The sequence below is a fragment of the Paralichthys olivaceus genome, chromosome 11 (assembly GCF_024713975.1).
Source record: "Paralichthys olivaceus isolate ysfri-2021 chromosome 11, ASM2471397v2, whole genome shotgun sequence".
NCBI lineage: Eukaryota > Metazoa > Chordata > Actinopteri > Pleuronectiformes > Paralichthyidae > Paralichthys > Paralichthys olivaceus.
In genome coordinates, this window is record NC_091103.1 from 2,563,646 (window position 1) to 2,581,076 (window position 17,431).

The 17,431-nt window shown below is 42.6% G+C and overlaps 1 protein-coding gene across 4 annotated transcripts in view; it reads right to left on the reverse strand.

Annotated features, from left to right (window-relative positions):
• bcas3 (BCAS3 microtubule associated cell migration factor) overlaps positions 1–17,431 on the reverse strand; it is a 258,376-nt gene that overhangs the window by 173,954 nt on the left and 66,991 nt on the right. For 3 of the 4 annotated variants that reach the window (XM_069533987.1, XM_069533989.1, XM_069533990.1), the window contains exons 16-17: positions 10,734–10,884; positions 3,274–3,318 (exon numbers count right to left, since the gene is read on the reverse strand). In XM_069533987.1, coding sequence (XP_069390088.1) covers positions 3,274–3,318; positions 10,734–10,884 — 196 coding nt within the window. The remainder of the gene's footprint in view (positions 1–3,273; positions 3,319–10,733; positions 10,885–17,431) is intronic. The other variant, XM_069533988.1, reaches the window with a different exon arrangement.

Sequence of the window (17,431 nt, forward strand, 5' to 3'; positions counted from 1 at the left end):
AGATATTCTAACCGCCTCACAGTCTCCTTGTTGACTTTGGACACGGAGGGAAGATGGATAATACATCAAGGAAATAAATTGTCTAAATCTGACTGGTTTACTTAAAGGAAGAATAAAAAGTCGGTGAGAAAAAGAACAGTGGAGATTTTTATTTCACGATTTTAGGGAAGGACTGACCAAGTTGCAAAGACGCATTCTGATCTCACACAACTTAATATATATATATATAAATTAAGTATAATCAGCATACAATGTGTATTTGATATCAAGTGATGATACTGGCTCTACACTGTGGCCTCACAGCGGAGGAGCTGGATCTGGATCTCTTTGAAGAGGCCTCAGTAGCACCGAGCGTGCCAACAGTACCAAAGATCACAGCTTGGTTCTCGACTCCTCCGGGTACAGTGACCACCAATTCATTCAACTGTGTTTTAAATCATCCCTTTTTCTTCTTGATCTCACTTGAAGTGTCTCAAACGTGTTGAGGTTTCTCCCCTCTTACGATACAGACGCACGGTTCCAGCAGGCAGGAGCGTGATCCTCCTCTCCATATGACTGCGAGCAGTTTTTGGAGTGGGTTGGCAAACGACACCAAGCTCCAAAAATGTAATCCAATATCAATAAATTAAGAAATATAAATATACTAACAGTGTATTGAGAGCAGGGGCAGATGGATGTCACTACAACAGCAAATCTCTTTTTTTCCCTCTCCCTCCACAGGCTTTACTATTGTACTATTGCCTTTTAGCAGCGAGTGGAATCCATTTTCTTTGCAACTTTAATCCACTGAAAAGACTACTCACATGTCATTTCCACTTTTAATTTAACAAATGAGGCCTCTTGACTGAGCTAATAGCTTTTCCTCAAGGGCATAATTCAATCTGTGACATCAACCATCAAAGTCCCTTCACATTACTATGTCCGGGGCTAACGTGAGGCGCCTCTGAGGGGGGATGGAAGTCCAGTGGCAGCTTCCATTTATTTTCAGGGCCCTTGCAGTACACAAACACGATACCGCTCACTTCAGCTGGCCGTCCAGTGACAAAGAGCTATACAGCTGATGTTGTGCTGATTCTGGGCCATATGGTTAATTCATATCAGAAACAGAGCCGGTGTAAAGACTGTGACCAGGGAGGGGAAGAAAGAGAGGGAAGTCATGTGGAGGACACATCCTTCAATGCCACATTTATTATTTTACAAGAGCCCTTGGAAAACAGGCAGCCTTGGGGCTGTGTTGAACACACAGCACTGATGACAACCACTGGGGAAACTATGAGCACTGGAGAATGGGCATCAAATGTTCAAGGAGAAAACAACTCTATCATACTCTCCAATATGTGCTTCACTAGGCATGCACGATTATTATATGTAATTCTGTAATTTAATTTAAATTGAGTTAGTTTCTCTTACACTCACATTAATATATATATTTATAGGTGCACGTTTTCAATACAAAATCAACTTAACAATATGTGCCAATTACACGAAATGGATATTTGATCGGCTTTGTTATCTGCGTGAAAGGAAATGAAACGGGGATCTGCTTCTAAAGTGTGTTCGTATACTCGACGAACGGCTGAGGCGGAAATGGTAAATGGGTTGTTAAAGCTCACGTCTCAGGACATTCACTATTAGAGAAGCAACCAGCTCCAATTTGAGCAGAAAGCAGTTATTGTGAGGTCGAGATCCTGACACTAATGATGTTTACCTTGGAAAAAGCATACGCTCAGAAATCACTTAGGCGCCGAGATTAAGCAGGGGGGTGGATGAAGATACAAAGAGAACGCTTCAATTAAAAAGTAAAAAGAATGACAGGCCACAACAAAAGATGAAACCCAAACCTTAGGTAAGCCACCACATGCTATTCATTTTAAAGTAAATGAAGTCAACAGGGAGCTGGAAGGTTCACTTCACTGGGCCACTCTGTCATCGCCCCGAGAGTCGTTTTGAGGCTGGTCCCCCCCCAGAGGAAAAGGATCCTTGAATCGAGAGATACTCTGATCCCCAGTTTTTCTAATCACGTTTCAAATGTTTTTCAAGTTAAGTTTTTACTGGGATGGTTTGTCACTGCTCTAATCTCTCTGCCCCTCTGAACATATTTCTGGTCAGAATGGAAACGATGGCGCCAGTTGCTCAGAGTTACGTTTTTCAATTCTAAATAAAATGCAGATTTTAAATGTACTATTGCAGCACTGTGAAAAAGAAAATACGAGAAGGCTCCGAGTTTCAACGTGACAAATTTCAGGTAAATCTTGAGTTATCTTAAATTCTTATTAACCATTTTATTTCTGTTAATTTACGATTAAAAATCTGTTTGCTGTAAGTCAGAATTTTCAGTTTATAAATGAACATGAAATAAATGCTAATATGTAATGACAATGTTTTAAAGTAGAACTTTCTGACAGCAGCTTCAGTTATTATTATAAATGATTTAATTTAAATGAAAGGCTTAAAAATCTCCATTTGTCATTAACATTGAAGAATATAAGTCGCAGTTTTTACAGTGTGTGAGTCGTGCGTAACAATATTTAAAAAACATTCATGATGTTTTTAGTTTTATTAATTCAATTAATCTGATTTTACTTTCTATTTTGTTTACTTTGTTGATAGTTCAAAAGCACATTTCTATATCCACACAAGACACTGTTCATATTAATACCAGAATATACGGCAGAGCACAACACTGCGTGCAAACACACATCTGACATAAAAAATACGTAACCAAAGTGGGCTAAAGGAAAATATGAACAATATGTGTAACACAAAGGCGTTATTCTTGAAAAAACACCATGGAGGGTCTAAACTGAGGGAAAGAAACAGGCAACAAGACAAAGATGTCATTTTCTAGTGGGTGGCTCAAAGAAACCACATGGCAACCAAACAAGATGTACTTTGGCATTGGCCTGAAGTCCTACAACGTGTCCGCAGAACTACCACCTATGATATAAACCTAAAACATGCTGTTTTAAACTGGAATGTTTGCAGCCTTAACAGGTTCAATCAAAATATATTTATATTTTTATAGAAGCCAACAGAAATCCCTCGCTCACGTAACTTTAATCGTGAGTTCAGATCTAAAAATACACGCAAACAGAATAAAGGAGGGATCCCCCCCCCCCCCCCCCCCCATGAGGAATGACAGCACAAACTCTGCAGGGTATGTAAAAAAAAATTAAAAAAAAACAACAGGAGACGTATCGGAGGCAAAGGAGAAGGTGTGCTGCGGCGGAGTACAGTTGCATGCTGCTGAGGGAGGGGAGAGGCAAAACTCACCATGGAGTTTTAATGGCAAAACATCCTGCCCCAAAGAGGTAGGGTCTTCATGAAAGGGACGGTGGTGGGAGGGTGGGAGGGTAGAGGGGGGTGGGTGGGGTGGGATACAGAGATAGACGGAAAAACCATTATTAAACTCGCACACTTGAGCAAACACACTTTTCACATTACATACTTTTTGACGTGTCTGTTTAAGTGCACAACACATATGAGGCAGGAAACTGTACGTCTGCGCGCAAAGACAGATTCGGAAACCTGCGGGACGGCTTGATGACTCATCTGCTCGAGCCGCACTGTAAAGTGTGATACCATATATTTGGCAGATGTAGCTTGTCCGCAGACTTTGTTTTCGTCTTCAGATATATATCATGTTTTTTTTTTTTCCTTTTTCTTCAGTAACTTTAAAGGGACGGGGTTGGGGGGGGTGGTGGGGTGGGGGGTTGGGGGGGTGGGGGTGTACATGTGCGGGAAATTGAGGAATCCAACCGACACAGAGAAACTTGATTGTTGAGATTGAGAAAGAGTATGAAGAGTTGATCTAATTTGTATAACAACTGGGGACACCAATAAAACTAACAGCACCCAGGCATTGTTGAGACAAGGAGTTGTGTATTTACATGCGTCTCCTTTTTTTTTTTTTTTTTTAGTCCAAGTGCATATTTATGGCCATGCATTGTCTTGTGAATATGTTTGCCTGTTTGGAAACACATGTGCATTTGCTATGATTATGTTAACAAATACATTCTGTGTGTGTGTGTGTGTTTGTGTGTATACGAGGGAGCACCGAGTGTCGTGTCTTTTTCAGGGTGTATTTCTGTCTGTCGGTCCGTGCGTGTTTCTAGTGTTTACAAGACATTAGGAGTGGGAGTGTGTTCCTGTGTTTATTCTGCATGTCCAGAGATAGTGACAGAGCTCCGTAAACAGTTTACAGTAAATAAGTCTTTTCCTTGCAGCAATAAAGGTCCGATGAGACTGAACTCTGTCCCCGCCAGCCAACCTCCCCCGGTCATGAAAAACAGTATCCCCAGCCAAACAAAGCACTCTGCAGCACTTCTTTATTTTATCGCTTTCGCAGCATCCGCCTGGGCCCTCCCAACGATAGCACACAGTCTCCAATTAGTCTTGGTACATCGATGTGTAGAAAAATGTTCCTCTGGGAGACAGGGAGCAACAATTTGCCCTGGAATGTCTTACTCCTGGAGCGCGAGTTGATAAATGAACACGCTGGTTGGTGTAATGGAGGCCCCTGGTAAACTGCCACTTATCAAAGAGCTGCGGAGGGGGGTGGATGGTCTCTATCAAACCTGCTGAGCCCCCACTCGGGGCCTCCAGCTGGGTAAATGGATGGACACCAGTGGGAGAGTGATGGGCAAATGGGGGCGGGGGGGCGGGGGGTCTCCACGGTAGGAGCAAAGGCCAAGTAGGCTTTGGGGTTTCTACTTGCCACTTTGAATTTCTCCCGTCTTGTTTCTTAAAACTTATAACTGGTTGATTTAGTTGTTTGTGGCTGGGAGAGTGTGGGAGTAGAGTCAATGCAAGGAAAGTTAGAGGAGAGTTAAAGCCGAGTGAACAGCACTCCGTCATCTGGACTCATCCGCATAAAACAAGTCCCACCTCCATGTGCATCTTTTTAAACAAGGTACAGTGTGATGGAAGATCACGTCTTTTTAGATTCCAGCACATCGACACCACAAGACGTCTACGTGTGGCCCACACACACACTCACACATATATATTTATATTTATTTATTTTTCATTTTTGCATCAGTTGTATGTTAGAAGCGTCATCAGCCTGGTGTTAACCTCTGTCCAGAGATATCTGATCACAAGTGGACATCTGTAAGAACGTTAGAGCACACATGATGTTAGAATCCGTCCTGAATGATTCTCCTGTGACCACTTGTGATTGGATCTTTGCTTTCCGCTCTACACACACACACACACACATAAATTCTGTTCATGAAAATTGTGTTTTTGTCAAAACAACAATGACAGATGTGTGTCCACTCTTTCTCTCCACAGGGAGCGAGTGGAGCCAGCACGATCGAGGTGTACCAATGCGTGCAACTTTACGAAGAGTGAAATGATATAAATAAAATAATAAATAAAAATGAAAGTTCAGAGGAAATCAGCTGAGCAGTCGGTCCTTCACATGTGGCCCAGGACACATTCACATGCACACTGCTAAACGTGGAAGCATAAGAGGTGGAGCTGTAGCGCACCAACCAGAAGGTCGGAGGGTTCAATCCCCATCTCCCCCATTCCATAGAGAAGTTCTATATGAATACAAAAAGGGTCTTAATGATCTGATGTTGGTGCGTTCACACTGTCGCGCTGTCCATTTGTGATCTCAGATAACTCAAGACAAAGGTGTAAGTTAGTTCTCTCCTCATCTTTAAAAAAGGAAAGATGATCTTTATCTGTGGCATAAACTATTAGAAATCAAGTTTATCCTGCAAATCTGTTCGTTTTTAATACACAAATTATTAAAGTTGAATTATCCTACAGTGATGTTTTGTGCCCATTTAAACCGGTTCAGCTGAAATGTGGTTTAAATCTTTGAATGCACTATGTTGAACGTCACCTTTCATTTCAAAAGCATAAAGGATTTTTCCTTTAAAAAAGAGAGTTTCGCAAAAAACACCCTAACGAGAAGCGTTCGCTGGTGGAAGTTAACCACTTCCACCGGTGTTTGACCATACAGGCCTGTTGTTATATTTAAGTGCATTCCATTTCAGCTTTAGTGTTACAAATAAAAACGTCAAAATTCAACACTCCGTAGAATAAAACAAAATAATGAGGTCATGTTGGGAGAACTGCCCACCATGTTGAGCTGGCAGTAAACAGTTCTGACCACAGTGTAGACAAAGGCCGCCCAGTTATGTGACGCACTGCCTGATCCAGCAGGTTTAGTGGAGAAATGTCCCGTGGGTCAGCGTTATGTTGGAAAACACAAGTTAAACATGGGTCAGTGGAGTAAAAGGGGTGTAAGACTGTGAGTGGGCGCGGAGGCTGAAACGGAGGAAAAGAGCAAACGTAATCGACCTGTAAGGGCGACGACCCCACTCCCGGGGAACAGTCGTTCACACATTTATCTCTTACCCCGTTGGCTCTAATAGCAGCTCCGCCTGAGCTATTAAAAAGAGGGAAGTGAGGTGATTTGTGCAAATGGTTTAGTGACGCCGGGCGATGCATTCTTAAAGCCCCTTTCTAGCTTTGTTCTCAGCGAGGCTCTGTGTGACACCGGCTCATGCATTGTACCGGCTCTTACGTACGTATTACATTAATCTGAAGGCACATCTGCGGCAGGTCACGGGGTCTCGTTCATTCCCTCGCTGTTGTCTTTCTCATTACCTCATGTGCACTCCATCTGCATTTGCTTGAACATGTCATCGGCAGGATTTGGTCAAGGGTTGTGTTTTGTTTTGTGTGTGTGTGTGACAATCTTTCCATTTGGCTTTTCATTTGTTTGTGTTAAACTCAGACTGTGTGTAGAAGGGATGAGTGTGCAGCAGTTTGTCTTTTGACAGGCATTCTGACAAGTTAAACCCATCCTCAAAGGAATCTGTCACCGTGGGGACAGTGGACTTTTCCCCGCAGCTGATGCTTTTAATATTTCTCCCTTAATCTTCTTCACAGATTAAGTTCTGACGGTGACTTTTCACCATGACAGAACCTTTTGGATTTAGTGACTAATGTCTTTTTCCGCCTTGCGATTTAATTCATCTCGGTCCAAATTTGGCTGACAGGAAACAAGAGGCCGGGTCAGAGCCGACACTCCTCTCCAGGTTCAGCACTCCCAAGAGACTTTGACGACTAGCAGGAGCTCGACTGAGCTCGACTGAGCTCCTCCACTCCCTGACCTGGCCTTTTCTGGAGGGGGGTTATCAGGCGGATGCTGAACCACATCCGACTCTACCTCCCTGCTCCTACAGAGGAAAACACCAGACGCTAAATTAAGAGAGGAGGGGCCTGAGCATGAACTCACTGAGGTTTGCTTTGATGTTAAAACTTTGAGGCCTCTGAAGACAAACAGCAGCACATTGTGCACACTGGTGGTCTGGAGCTGAGCCAAGGTCAGTGAAGGAATCCCTGCACTGGCCTGGTCACACAAACTGGGAAAGAGCTCCATCGACGTGTGAGAACAAGTGTATATTGTGTGTGTGTGTGTGTGTGTGTGTGTGTGTGTGTGTGTGTGTGTGTGTGTGTGTGTGTGTGTGTTTCATGGCACGGTAGACACAATGGAAGCCTAGCAGGGCATGTAGATTAAGCAGCTGGTGTGTTCTTCTGCTGCCCTGCCAACAGGGATCTGCTCATACAGGTGTAAATACTAAATACAGCAGCTGGATGCTCCTCTCTCTCTCTCTCTCTCTCCATCACACACACACACACACACACACACACACACACACACACACACACACACACACACTAACTCCTTACCTTAACCAATTTCAAATCACACAGAGAGAGAGAGAGACAGAGCAAGAGGGAGAGAAAGAACAAGATGGCTGCACAGACAGACAGATGGTGCCTGGATACTCCTGTGGAAGTATAGCGTGAAAGCATACGATATCACCCCCCCCCCCCCCCCCCCCCCAAACTCTAGGGGCCAGACCTGCTGCCTCACCCAGTGTGTTTGTGTGTTTTCGGTGTGTGCGTACGGGAGCAGGCCACACAGCTGCATGTCCTGGTGCATTAATACTGACACCTCCTCTGGACGGGATGAAGAGATGGATGAAGGAGTAGTGAAGCGGATCTTTATCGTCACGGTTGCAACAATAAACACGCCGAAGTCTACCAATGGTTAAAGTTGTGGAAGAGTTGGTCCAGTTTTTTGGGGAGAGATGGTGGTTGGGGTTTAAATTCAGGACGTTCGCGGTCGAAACAGTGGAAACAATGTGATGGTACGATGTATGAATGCGGCTCATGTTGTGGAATGTCATCGCTGATGGAAACAATATTGACTTTTTATTTTTTAACAGGAAATGAACAGAGGTCTCCCATAAAGTTCTATGAGCCGATCCATCCGCCCCCAACAATCCTGAAGCAGACCTGGTTGCTATTCTTAGTACGTAACCTCATTTCTTGCTTCTTTGCTCCATGATTACTTGTTTTAATAACCAAGGCAACTCGAAGTTACCCAAATGGCACAGACAATCTTTTTTTATTTATTTTTTTAAACAATAGGACATCTCCCTGACATGCTGACCTAAATCATCAAACGTGTATCAGTCCACAAATGAAAATAGTCCCAGACATGTGCACTACTTCCTCCAGTTGGAGTAATGTTTGTTAAAAACTGCAGCGACACGCTGGTGCAGGCTTTCATGCAAAGAACATCCTGCTAATTTGTTTTACATGTTTGACCTGCAGAGTGAATTATAACAAAAAGAACAGCACTGATAAATAAACTAAAATAAGTAGAAATGAATGCCTTGTATATGGAGACAATAAAGAATCTCAAAATACAGGAGGGCTTAAAGGTACAGTGTGTAGAATTTTGTGATATCTAGTGTTTAAATTGCATGTTGCAGCTGAACACCCCTCACCTCACCCTCTCCTTCTAAACATGTAAGAGAACTTGTGGTAGCTTGAGTCGTCATAAAAACTCAAAAGGTGTTTAGTTTGTTCAGTCTGGACTAATGTAAAAAACATGGCAGCCTCCGTAGAGAGGGTCCCCTCCATGAAAATATAAAGTATTTAAATATAAAGGGTCTTTTCTGGAGTAAAGAAAACTACAATTCATACAATTTAGATGAAACGAACTAGTGAAAACATCATGAGGATTATTCTACATTAAATTTCTGCCAATAGTTCCTTTCACCTAAATCTAGAGACACTGAACCTTTAAGGTCTTAAATAAAAAAATAAAAACTAGATTGTCTAACATTATATTGATCACAACTGCAAAACCAGATTCAACCACGAGCACCGGGACATCATACCAAAGCTGTGTTGCACAGTAGTTCAGAGGAATGAACGGGCGAGTCATCCAACTGATTGACCTGGTGTTTACGTTGACCGCAGGATCAGGTCTCTATTTTCACTCTCACAGCTCACTTATCAGATATCACACAGAAATAAATCCCTCGCCATCTGGTTTAATCATTTCCCATTCAAACAGGGCATGAAAATTACATTTAAATGAAAATATTAAAATCTGCCCATATTTGTGGAGCCACCTGTACTGTATGTAAATGCACTTAGCGAAGGCCTGTAAATGCTGATGGTCTTAAAACTACATAATTTCAATGCATGGCAATGGACCAAGTGGGGAAAAAAAAAAAAACCCGAGTGAGGATGGAGGTGTATGATATCAGAGCTGTCTTATGTTTAAACCCAACTTGTTTTAACACTCAGAGCTCCCAGGGACGCACTCAATGAAATACGACTCGAAATATGACTTTGAATTTATTGGCAGCGGTTTAATAACGATTCGTGCGATGAATGATGCGTGTTCGCCGTTTCCCCAGCAGCCGGAGAATGAGTTCACATGTGTGTTGTGCTTCATTACCCTATGCAAAAAAAAAATGGTGGTCTGAGACAAAAGAAGTCCACGAGCATCAGCTGGATGTGTGACAGGAAAAGCTTTGGCCGAAACAAGAATACCGCTGACACCATACAGTGTTTTCACAATGTGATTGATGGCAAAGGACAGCAAATCACAGCACGATGTTCAATATTTAATGTGGTATATCTTAAATTTTACGTGACCGTTGGTCAAAATGTAAATTCAAGAAAGCTGCCGTTAAACCCTCGTCCACCCCAGTTCATCCGGAGACAGACGGTTTGAAAGGTTTCACTTGGATCACAATAACTGTGAAGACGTTTCAGTTAAAAAAAAAATGTTGAGTACATTAATGTCACATGTTTCTTTTCTCTTCTCACAGACGTAGCACGGAGGTTTCTGCACAGAGTTCTGGGCAAATTACAAATATCGTGAGAACGCTCAGGTTGAGAAAATCCCTTTTTTAATCCCCTCTTCTATCTAGTGACAAGATATTTAAGGAGAGTTCGTAGGTCTGGACAATTAAACGAAAATTTTATCGGAGACGAGACGTGAAGCGCACAGCGAGAACATCAGTGTTGAAGTGACTGGAATGACAAAGATTCACGATCCGACACCGTTAAATAAATAAGCAGAAACCCCTAAGTTTAAAATATTTCTGAGGTCGAGAAGAATGTTTAATGTGAATATAAATCCTTATAGCTACACCGAAGTGTGTTTTAAACAATTTATACATATTTACGTGCCGCCTATAAATGGTAAATATATAATAATGACAAAGAAAACAAAAATACACATGAGACTGTAAATGACTGGAGGAGAACCTCTGCTGTGATTTGTCCATTCTGGGATAATAAAGTAATGGAGTCATTCTGTAACGAGCTGTGTATGACTCATGTGCTACAGACCTGGATCTCTGCGGAGGTGTGTGGTTGTGGCTGTTACCTACCCGGTGCGTTTGGTGATGGTTCCCAGGGTCATGGGCTGTTTGATCTGAGCCAGAGGCAGCACCACAGTGAGGCTGGGCAGTGGGGACAGCCGCGGGTTCCCCATGTTGTTATTGGTGAAGTTGTTGTATGAGTCCTGGTTGCTCAGTTTGGCTAAAAAAAACACACGCACACACGCACATGCACAGGATTATAAAAAAATGTTTCAGTGAATAGAAGTGCATGTTCCCTGAACAGCAAGGTCAGAGAGAGGGAACATAGCAGACAAATATGTCAATCATGAGCCTTCCCAGGTAATTGCTGCATAATACAGAGAATCACATTGTGACTGCTGGTGCTGCTTCTTATACATTATTCATTTTCAGTGCTCAGCGGTTCTTTTTTCAGTTCAGTGGTCTTTACAGATGCTAATTCTAAACATTGCTCACTTGGAATTTAATTAATTATTTTTTTTTTTTTAAATTATATTCATATCAAATCGCAGACCAGGGATTCAGCAGACTGACAACATATCTTATTTAGGGAACAGAAACACATCTACTGCACAAAAAATACATTGTTTGATATTGTGCATAGGATTTCTTTCTACCAACTCCTTGGATGCACACAGACAAACACACACACACACACACACACACACACAAGCCAGGGTTCAAGGCCTCCTGTGGAATGGCTGGAAATAACCAGCTCAAGATGCTACATTACGAGGGCTCTAGCTCTGCTTCAAGTGCCTCAAAGTCTGTTAATCAAGGCCAATCAACAGGCTCCACACACACGCACACCCACATGCACGCACACAATCCAAAGGAGCACATCTCCTCTCATATATCCTATGCAGCTCCAACCAAACATAATCAGGCCATGTCAAAGGGCGTCCTGAAGGACCTTCCAGGCTCCATCAGATGGGACAGTACTTACTTACTTATGCAATAATGTGTAAAGTTAGACAACACTGCAACACCATTTGCTGAAGTGCACGTACCTGAGTTTTACTCTATTTGTGTAAAAGTTTGTCATAACTAGAACCTTAATTAATGACTTGTGGCCAAATACATGTTCTGTGAGATTACTGTGACCTTCTGCTTTTACCTGTGACCGTGAAAGTGTGATAAGTTCCCGCTTAAGTATGAATTCGGTGCAAATGAAGAAAGAGATATTGCGTCCGTGACGACGGGACAGAGACTCTCCTGAGCGCTGAGGGTTTATCTGAGGAGGATAATCTGTCAAATCTAATGACACGGCACAATATTACAACAGTTATGCAAAGCATAAACTAAAAGTGAAGAATGTATACAGCCATGGTGCTCGCTCACCGTCCCCACCAAACTGACATGCATGAACCTAACTGGGCCTAAGTGAATGTGTTTTATTTTGGGGTTACGGAAGGAGCTTTGATCCATATCTTATTATCTCATTAGATATACAGTAGATATATCTATATATATCTATTTATAGATAGATTTGAGATAGTCCATGTTGTGATTTGGTGCTAAACTAATAAAGCTGACAGGCGTTGAATTGAATAGTTTGTTCCAATATGGTGGACGGTTAAATTTGCGAATCAGAACAGTTTGTAAATAATAGTTTCACCAATATTTCAATTCCATTTACCTCCATTGTACTGAGTGGAGGCACAATCTGGAAATATTTAGTAGACATAATCAACAGGAGGGAGACTATTATTATTATTAGTATAGTCCTAGTAGTATTATTGTGGTAGTAGTAATAGTATTGTCATTGTGGTAGTAGTAGTAGTAGTATATAATGCAATGAGTCACTGATAAACAGTTACATAGAAACATTCAACTATAGGGGATTAGAAATGTGGATTATAAAACAAATATGTTTGTAATCCGACGACAATAGCTCTAATTGTATCCTGCTGATTCAATGGGCAGACCAAGGAAAATTCCAAGTTCAAGTGCATTCAAAAGAAATAAAGAGCAAAGCTGTGCATGCACCACAATACGCCCTCTGAATGTTTTCCCTGTTCCATTTGTTGCCGTAATAGATGAGTGACAGCCGCGCAACATAAAGGAATGAAAAGGAGGGAGGGGGGCGCGGACACAAAGAAAACAAGGCGGACATCAAAGGTTACAATGAAAGTAGAGGAGGAGAGTTGCTTGTCATTATTCGGAAGGAGCGATCAAGAGGAGGCTGAATGCGAGCGGAAAGGGACTGCTGAGTGTTTTGGTCCAGTCGTTTAGATCATTAACGTGCAGCCCTGAGTTTCATTAGTCCTGCCAAACCTCCGCTTTGTGGTTCTCCGAAGGCCCGTCTTTTAGACCTCCGCTGGCCAACAATGCTGCGTGACCTTCGCAGGGGGAGAGGAGGCCATTACACAAACCTGTCCTTCATTTCCTTCTACTCCGCTCTCGGTCAGACTAACAGACGTCTATGTCAGAGCAGCGAGTGAAAGCCCTTCACATTTCAAAAGTGCTACACCCCAAGAGCCTGGGCAGCCACCTTTTGTGTTGAGAGGAGAGGGCAGACGGAGGAAAAAGGTCTGCACAGGAAGCAGCCTGAAAAGCCATAATGGTGCTTCAGCTCCCAGAGGAGAGCGGGGCTAAGAACAAGGGATGGGGGTGTGGATACATTTATTTAACTTGTGCTCCAAAGCTTGATTTGCCATCAGTCCGTCCTTCTTAAAAAAAGAAGCCTCGCTGCGGGTGTACAACAGGTGTAGCCACGCTGAGACAGGGGGTCAAGATGACTGTTGACCACACCGGTCACACCATGCCGTCACTCAAGACCGAGGGGTCCTAAACTGTCAACTCCCAGACAGTGAAGACAAGTTAGCGAGGAACGTGTTGGAGATCACGTACTGGTAGAAGATGATACGTGAACAGAAAGCCTGGACGGCTGAGAGACAGACAGTCGTACAGACAGTCGTACAGACAGGACATGTTTTGCATGACGGAGGGCTGCAGACTCAGGAAAAAGTACGAGGGGACTGAGTGACATTGCCCAAGTGAAGGTCTTTAGCCTCACTAATGAATAATTGGGACTTTTATCAACTAAGTCAATATATTCAAAGGTACATTTTAATAATGTGCTAGTTTTTCTTTTCAGCCTTCCCAGAAAATGTCTCCGTGTCCGTCTGTGTTTTTATCTTGTTGCTCTTTTTATTTTTGTAATAATAGTTATAAACTGAAACGTGATCAGTGCTCTTAGTTACGTCTCAATCAAAAATACAAAACAACACATAACTCAGAATACCTAAAGATGTGCAAACATCATTTTTCAGAAAGAATCAAAGTGGCGAGGGACAAAATAAATATATATTTAAGTGTACGCATGGATTCCAGTATAAACTGAAAACTATAGCACTGCTTGAAATCACTGCTTTGGTTTCACCGTCATCAATTTTTCAATAACGAGATGTGAGTTTGCAGTTTTCTGGGTTTAATCTGTAATATTTTAAAAGACTGTGAAAAGAAATAAAACCAGACAGGAGGCAGAGAGGGAAGAGGCCGACCAAAGTGAAGGACAGAGACGGAGAGAGAGAGAGAGAGAGCGAGGTCGACAGATGAGAAGCGTCTGGTAGACAAATAGCTCTAGACGAAGGCTATGATTTGATTAACGACCGGGGCGTGATCTGCCCAAGCATTGATACACGACATCCACATGGAAAGAAGATCCATCAATGCAAATCCAGCTCTGTCGCTGTCGTCCAGAGAAAAACTCTGACCCTGCCAAAAAGTCACACCGTCACCTGACCCTCATCTCTCTTTCCACCTTAATCCGACCATCCATCGAGCTCTCCTCCATCCATCCAATCCCTCCGTCAGTACATCCATCCCTCCCCGCCTCAACGGCATTTGCATTCTCTTCTCGTATTAAGCCTTCGCACTTTGTCTCTCTCCTCAGCTGCTCCCTGTCACGCTATCTCATGTTTCTCGTCCCTCTTTTAATACCCAATTTGCATCCAATACAAGCAGGCACCTTCCAGTGAGGATTCGACATGTGAAAGAACGAGCTCTGAAGACAGCGTGTTTCCACGCAAACACCGAAACACCCTCACTGGCAGAATCATTCAAATGTGACCCAGTCAAGCAGAAAGGACCGGAGACAAACTGGGCTGTGGGGGGGAGCTGAGGGAGCAGGTGAGGCAGGTGAGGCAGGTGAGGCAGGTGAGGCGCTAAGTGATGCTCCGGGAATCAGAAACGATCTTGGGCATGAAGATGATATTAAAACTGTGAGGGGAAGAGAAACACAAGTAAAGCGATAAAACTAAAGTTTAAATGAATTATTTCTCTTCATTTTTATTGGGATTTTTCAATGACAAAGGGAGAGAGAGACTAATTAATATTAGATTTAATCCCAATAACACTGAGTATACGAAACGAAACATTCAGATTATGTGTTTATAAAGATGTGGACAGAAAAAAAAGACGAGTCCCAGACTGTGCCGCCACTTTTCACGTAAAAAAAAATCACAGCGACAGTGCAGGACACTAAAACACAGCTGCACTGTGCCTTAATATAGAAAAAATGCAATTTTACAGAATCAGACAATTATAATGAAAATGTGAACCAACCATTTAGAATAAATTATAGGGAACAGAACCGACCTGCTGTGGTGGTGCGCTAGATTAAGTTGGAAAAATACGTCAAAAGGGATGATTCTCCGTTTATTCATGGCGACAATATGCTGCTGAGATTATTGTTAATCAATTACCTTCAATCTGACGATCACACAGAAAGTCGGAGAGACAGAGTTTCATGGAACAGTAAAATAAAGTATAAGGAACAGGGAGTGTTTCCTTTGGTACCACGACTTCTCTTCTCCCCACTGTATTGTGAGTCATCACTTTGAAAGATTAAAGAAGCCTCACATATATATATATATATATATAAATCATGATTATATTTAAATCAGGCCTTACAGCCTATATTTAATATTTTCTTTGAATTAATTTGACTTGAAACTAGCACTCGTAGTGAAGCACAGGAACTTACCGGCTCCCAAATTTGATATAGTTGTTCAATGACTAATATCGGTAAACCAGTATCAGTCTCTCCCCACTTTCCACCATTCATTGCTTGATGTTAAAGGAGGGAGGGATTAAAGAAGGGGAGAAGAGAAAGACGGAGGCTGAGGGAGGGCGGGGAGACTGAGGTCTTTCTTTGCAGGAGAAGAAAGCTGCTCTGCCATCCCAGATCCCCAAAGTATCATTATTAAAACACTCACTTCCACAGGATGAGGACAGACAGGGTGAGAGAAAAAACACAGACGGGAGGAGAGAGGAAGAAAGAGAGATGGACGGAGGGGAAGGCTAAAAAGGGTCGAACACAAAAGGGGGAAGATGAAGAAGAAGAAGAAAAAAAAAAAGAAGGAGCGGGGATCCCCCACTGGACAGAGTAAAAACAAATTAAAAGAGCCCTTATAAAACACAGATGCTGCAAAGAAAATAAACTTCACAAGATTTACTGTCACAGAGGAATCAGGAGACTGGTGGAAAAACCATCAGGTCCTTTCTTCCCCCTCCTCCTTCCTTTTTTCTTTCTCTCTCAGGTAACATTGTGGCAGAGGGATCTATCTCCTCAGTTCCTCACCACCACCACCACCACCACCACCCCTCCTCCCCAAAACCACTCTCGTCTCTTTGTACACCAAACTTGCTCTTCTGCTATTTTCAGTCTAAGCAAAGAGTCGAGGTCAGGACGGCCTGTGTGAAAATGGCTTCCTGCCCGGTCCCCCGCTCCCAAATCGAAAGCTAGTGGGGAGCTTTTATTAACAGCCCTATTTGGGAACATTTTCTCAACGTTTTGTATTTTTATTGCTGTTTCTCATGTCAAAAAAAAAAAAAAAAAGAAAAAAAAGATGCTCGACAATAGCAAAAGAAAAATTCCCAAGTCATTATTTTTTTAAACGCCATTATAAAACTAGAGAGAGTTTTAAAAAAGATATGAGATTTTAAAGTGAGTAAAACTAATAGCTGGTTCCGACCCCAGAGGAGTCTGTGTCGTGACGAAGAGGTAGAACTGGAGGCTGAGAGGGACAGAAGAAAAAAAAATTTTTAAAATACCGCAAAACAGAAGTGGAACATACATGTTTAAAAACAAAAAAAAAACACACACACTTGCAGTTTTCCCGACAAACGTTCACACGCACAAACAGCACCCTGAAATCAGATCTACAAGTTTACAGCATGTCAGTATTTATAAGGCCTCATCAGACAGGGCTGAGTCGCCAGCAAGAAGAGCTGGGAGGGGGTCAGCCAGCTCCACTGGATCAGATGACACCCACACTCCAACCATATGTGTTTGTGTGTGTGTGTGTGTCTCTGTGTGTGTGTGTGTCTGTGTGTAGACATCATCTGATTTGGGTCAAGGAGCTAGTACCTCACAGTAAAGAGGGGCGGGTTATGGCCAATGATTGGATGTTTGGGAAAGCAGGAGAGGGTGGGGGGGGGGAAGGTAGAGGAGGGTGAAATGAATGTGTGTGTGTGTGAGAGACAGAGAGAGAGAGAGAGAGAGAGAGAGAGGGTTGGGTATTGCACACTAACACACAGATGCACGTACACAGCATACACACTTACAAACCAATTTAGAGGGAGCAGGAGCACGAGGAGAGGAAGCATTAGACGGTTTCTCTGTTCTACTGTTTTCTCTCAGTCGAACGTGACTTAGTGGGAACTTTGATGAAAGAAAAGACTTTTATGAGCAGTGCAATTATTAAAAAAATATATTAAAT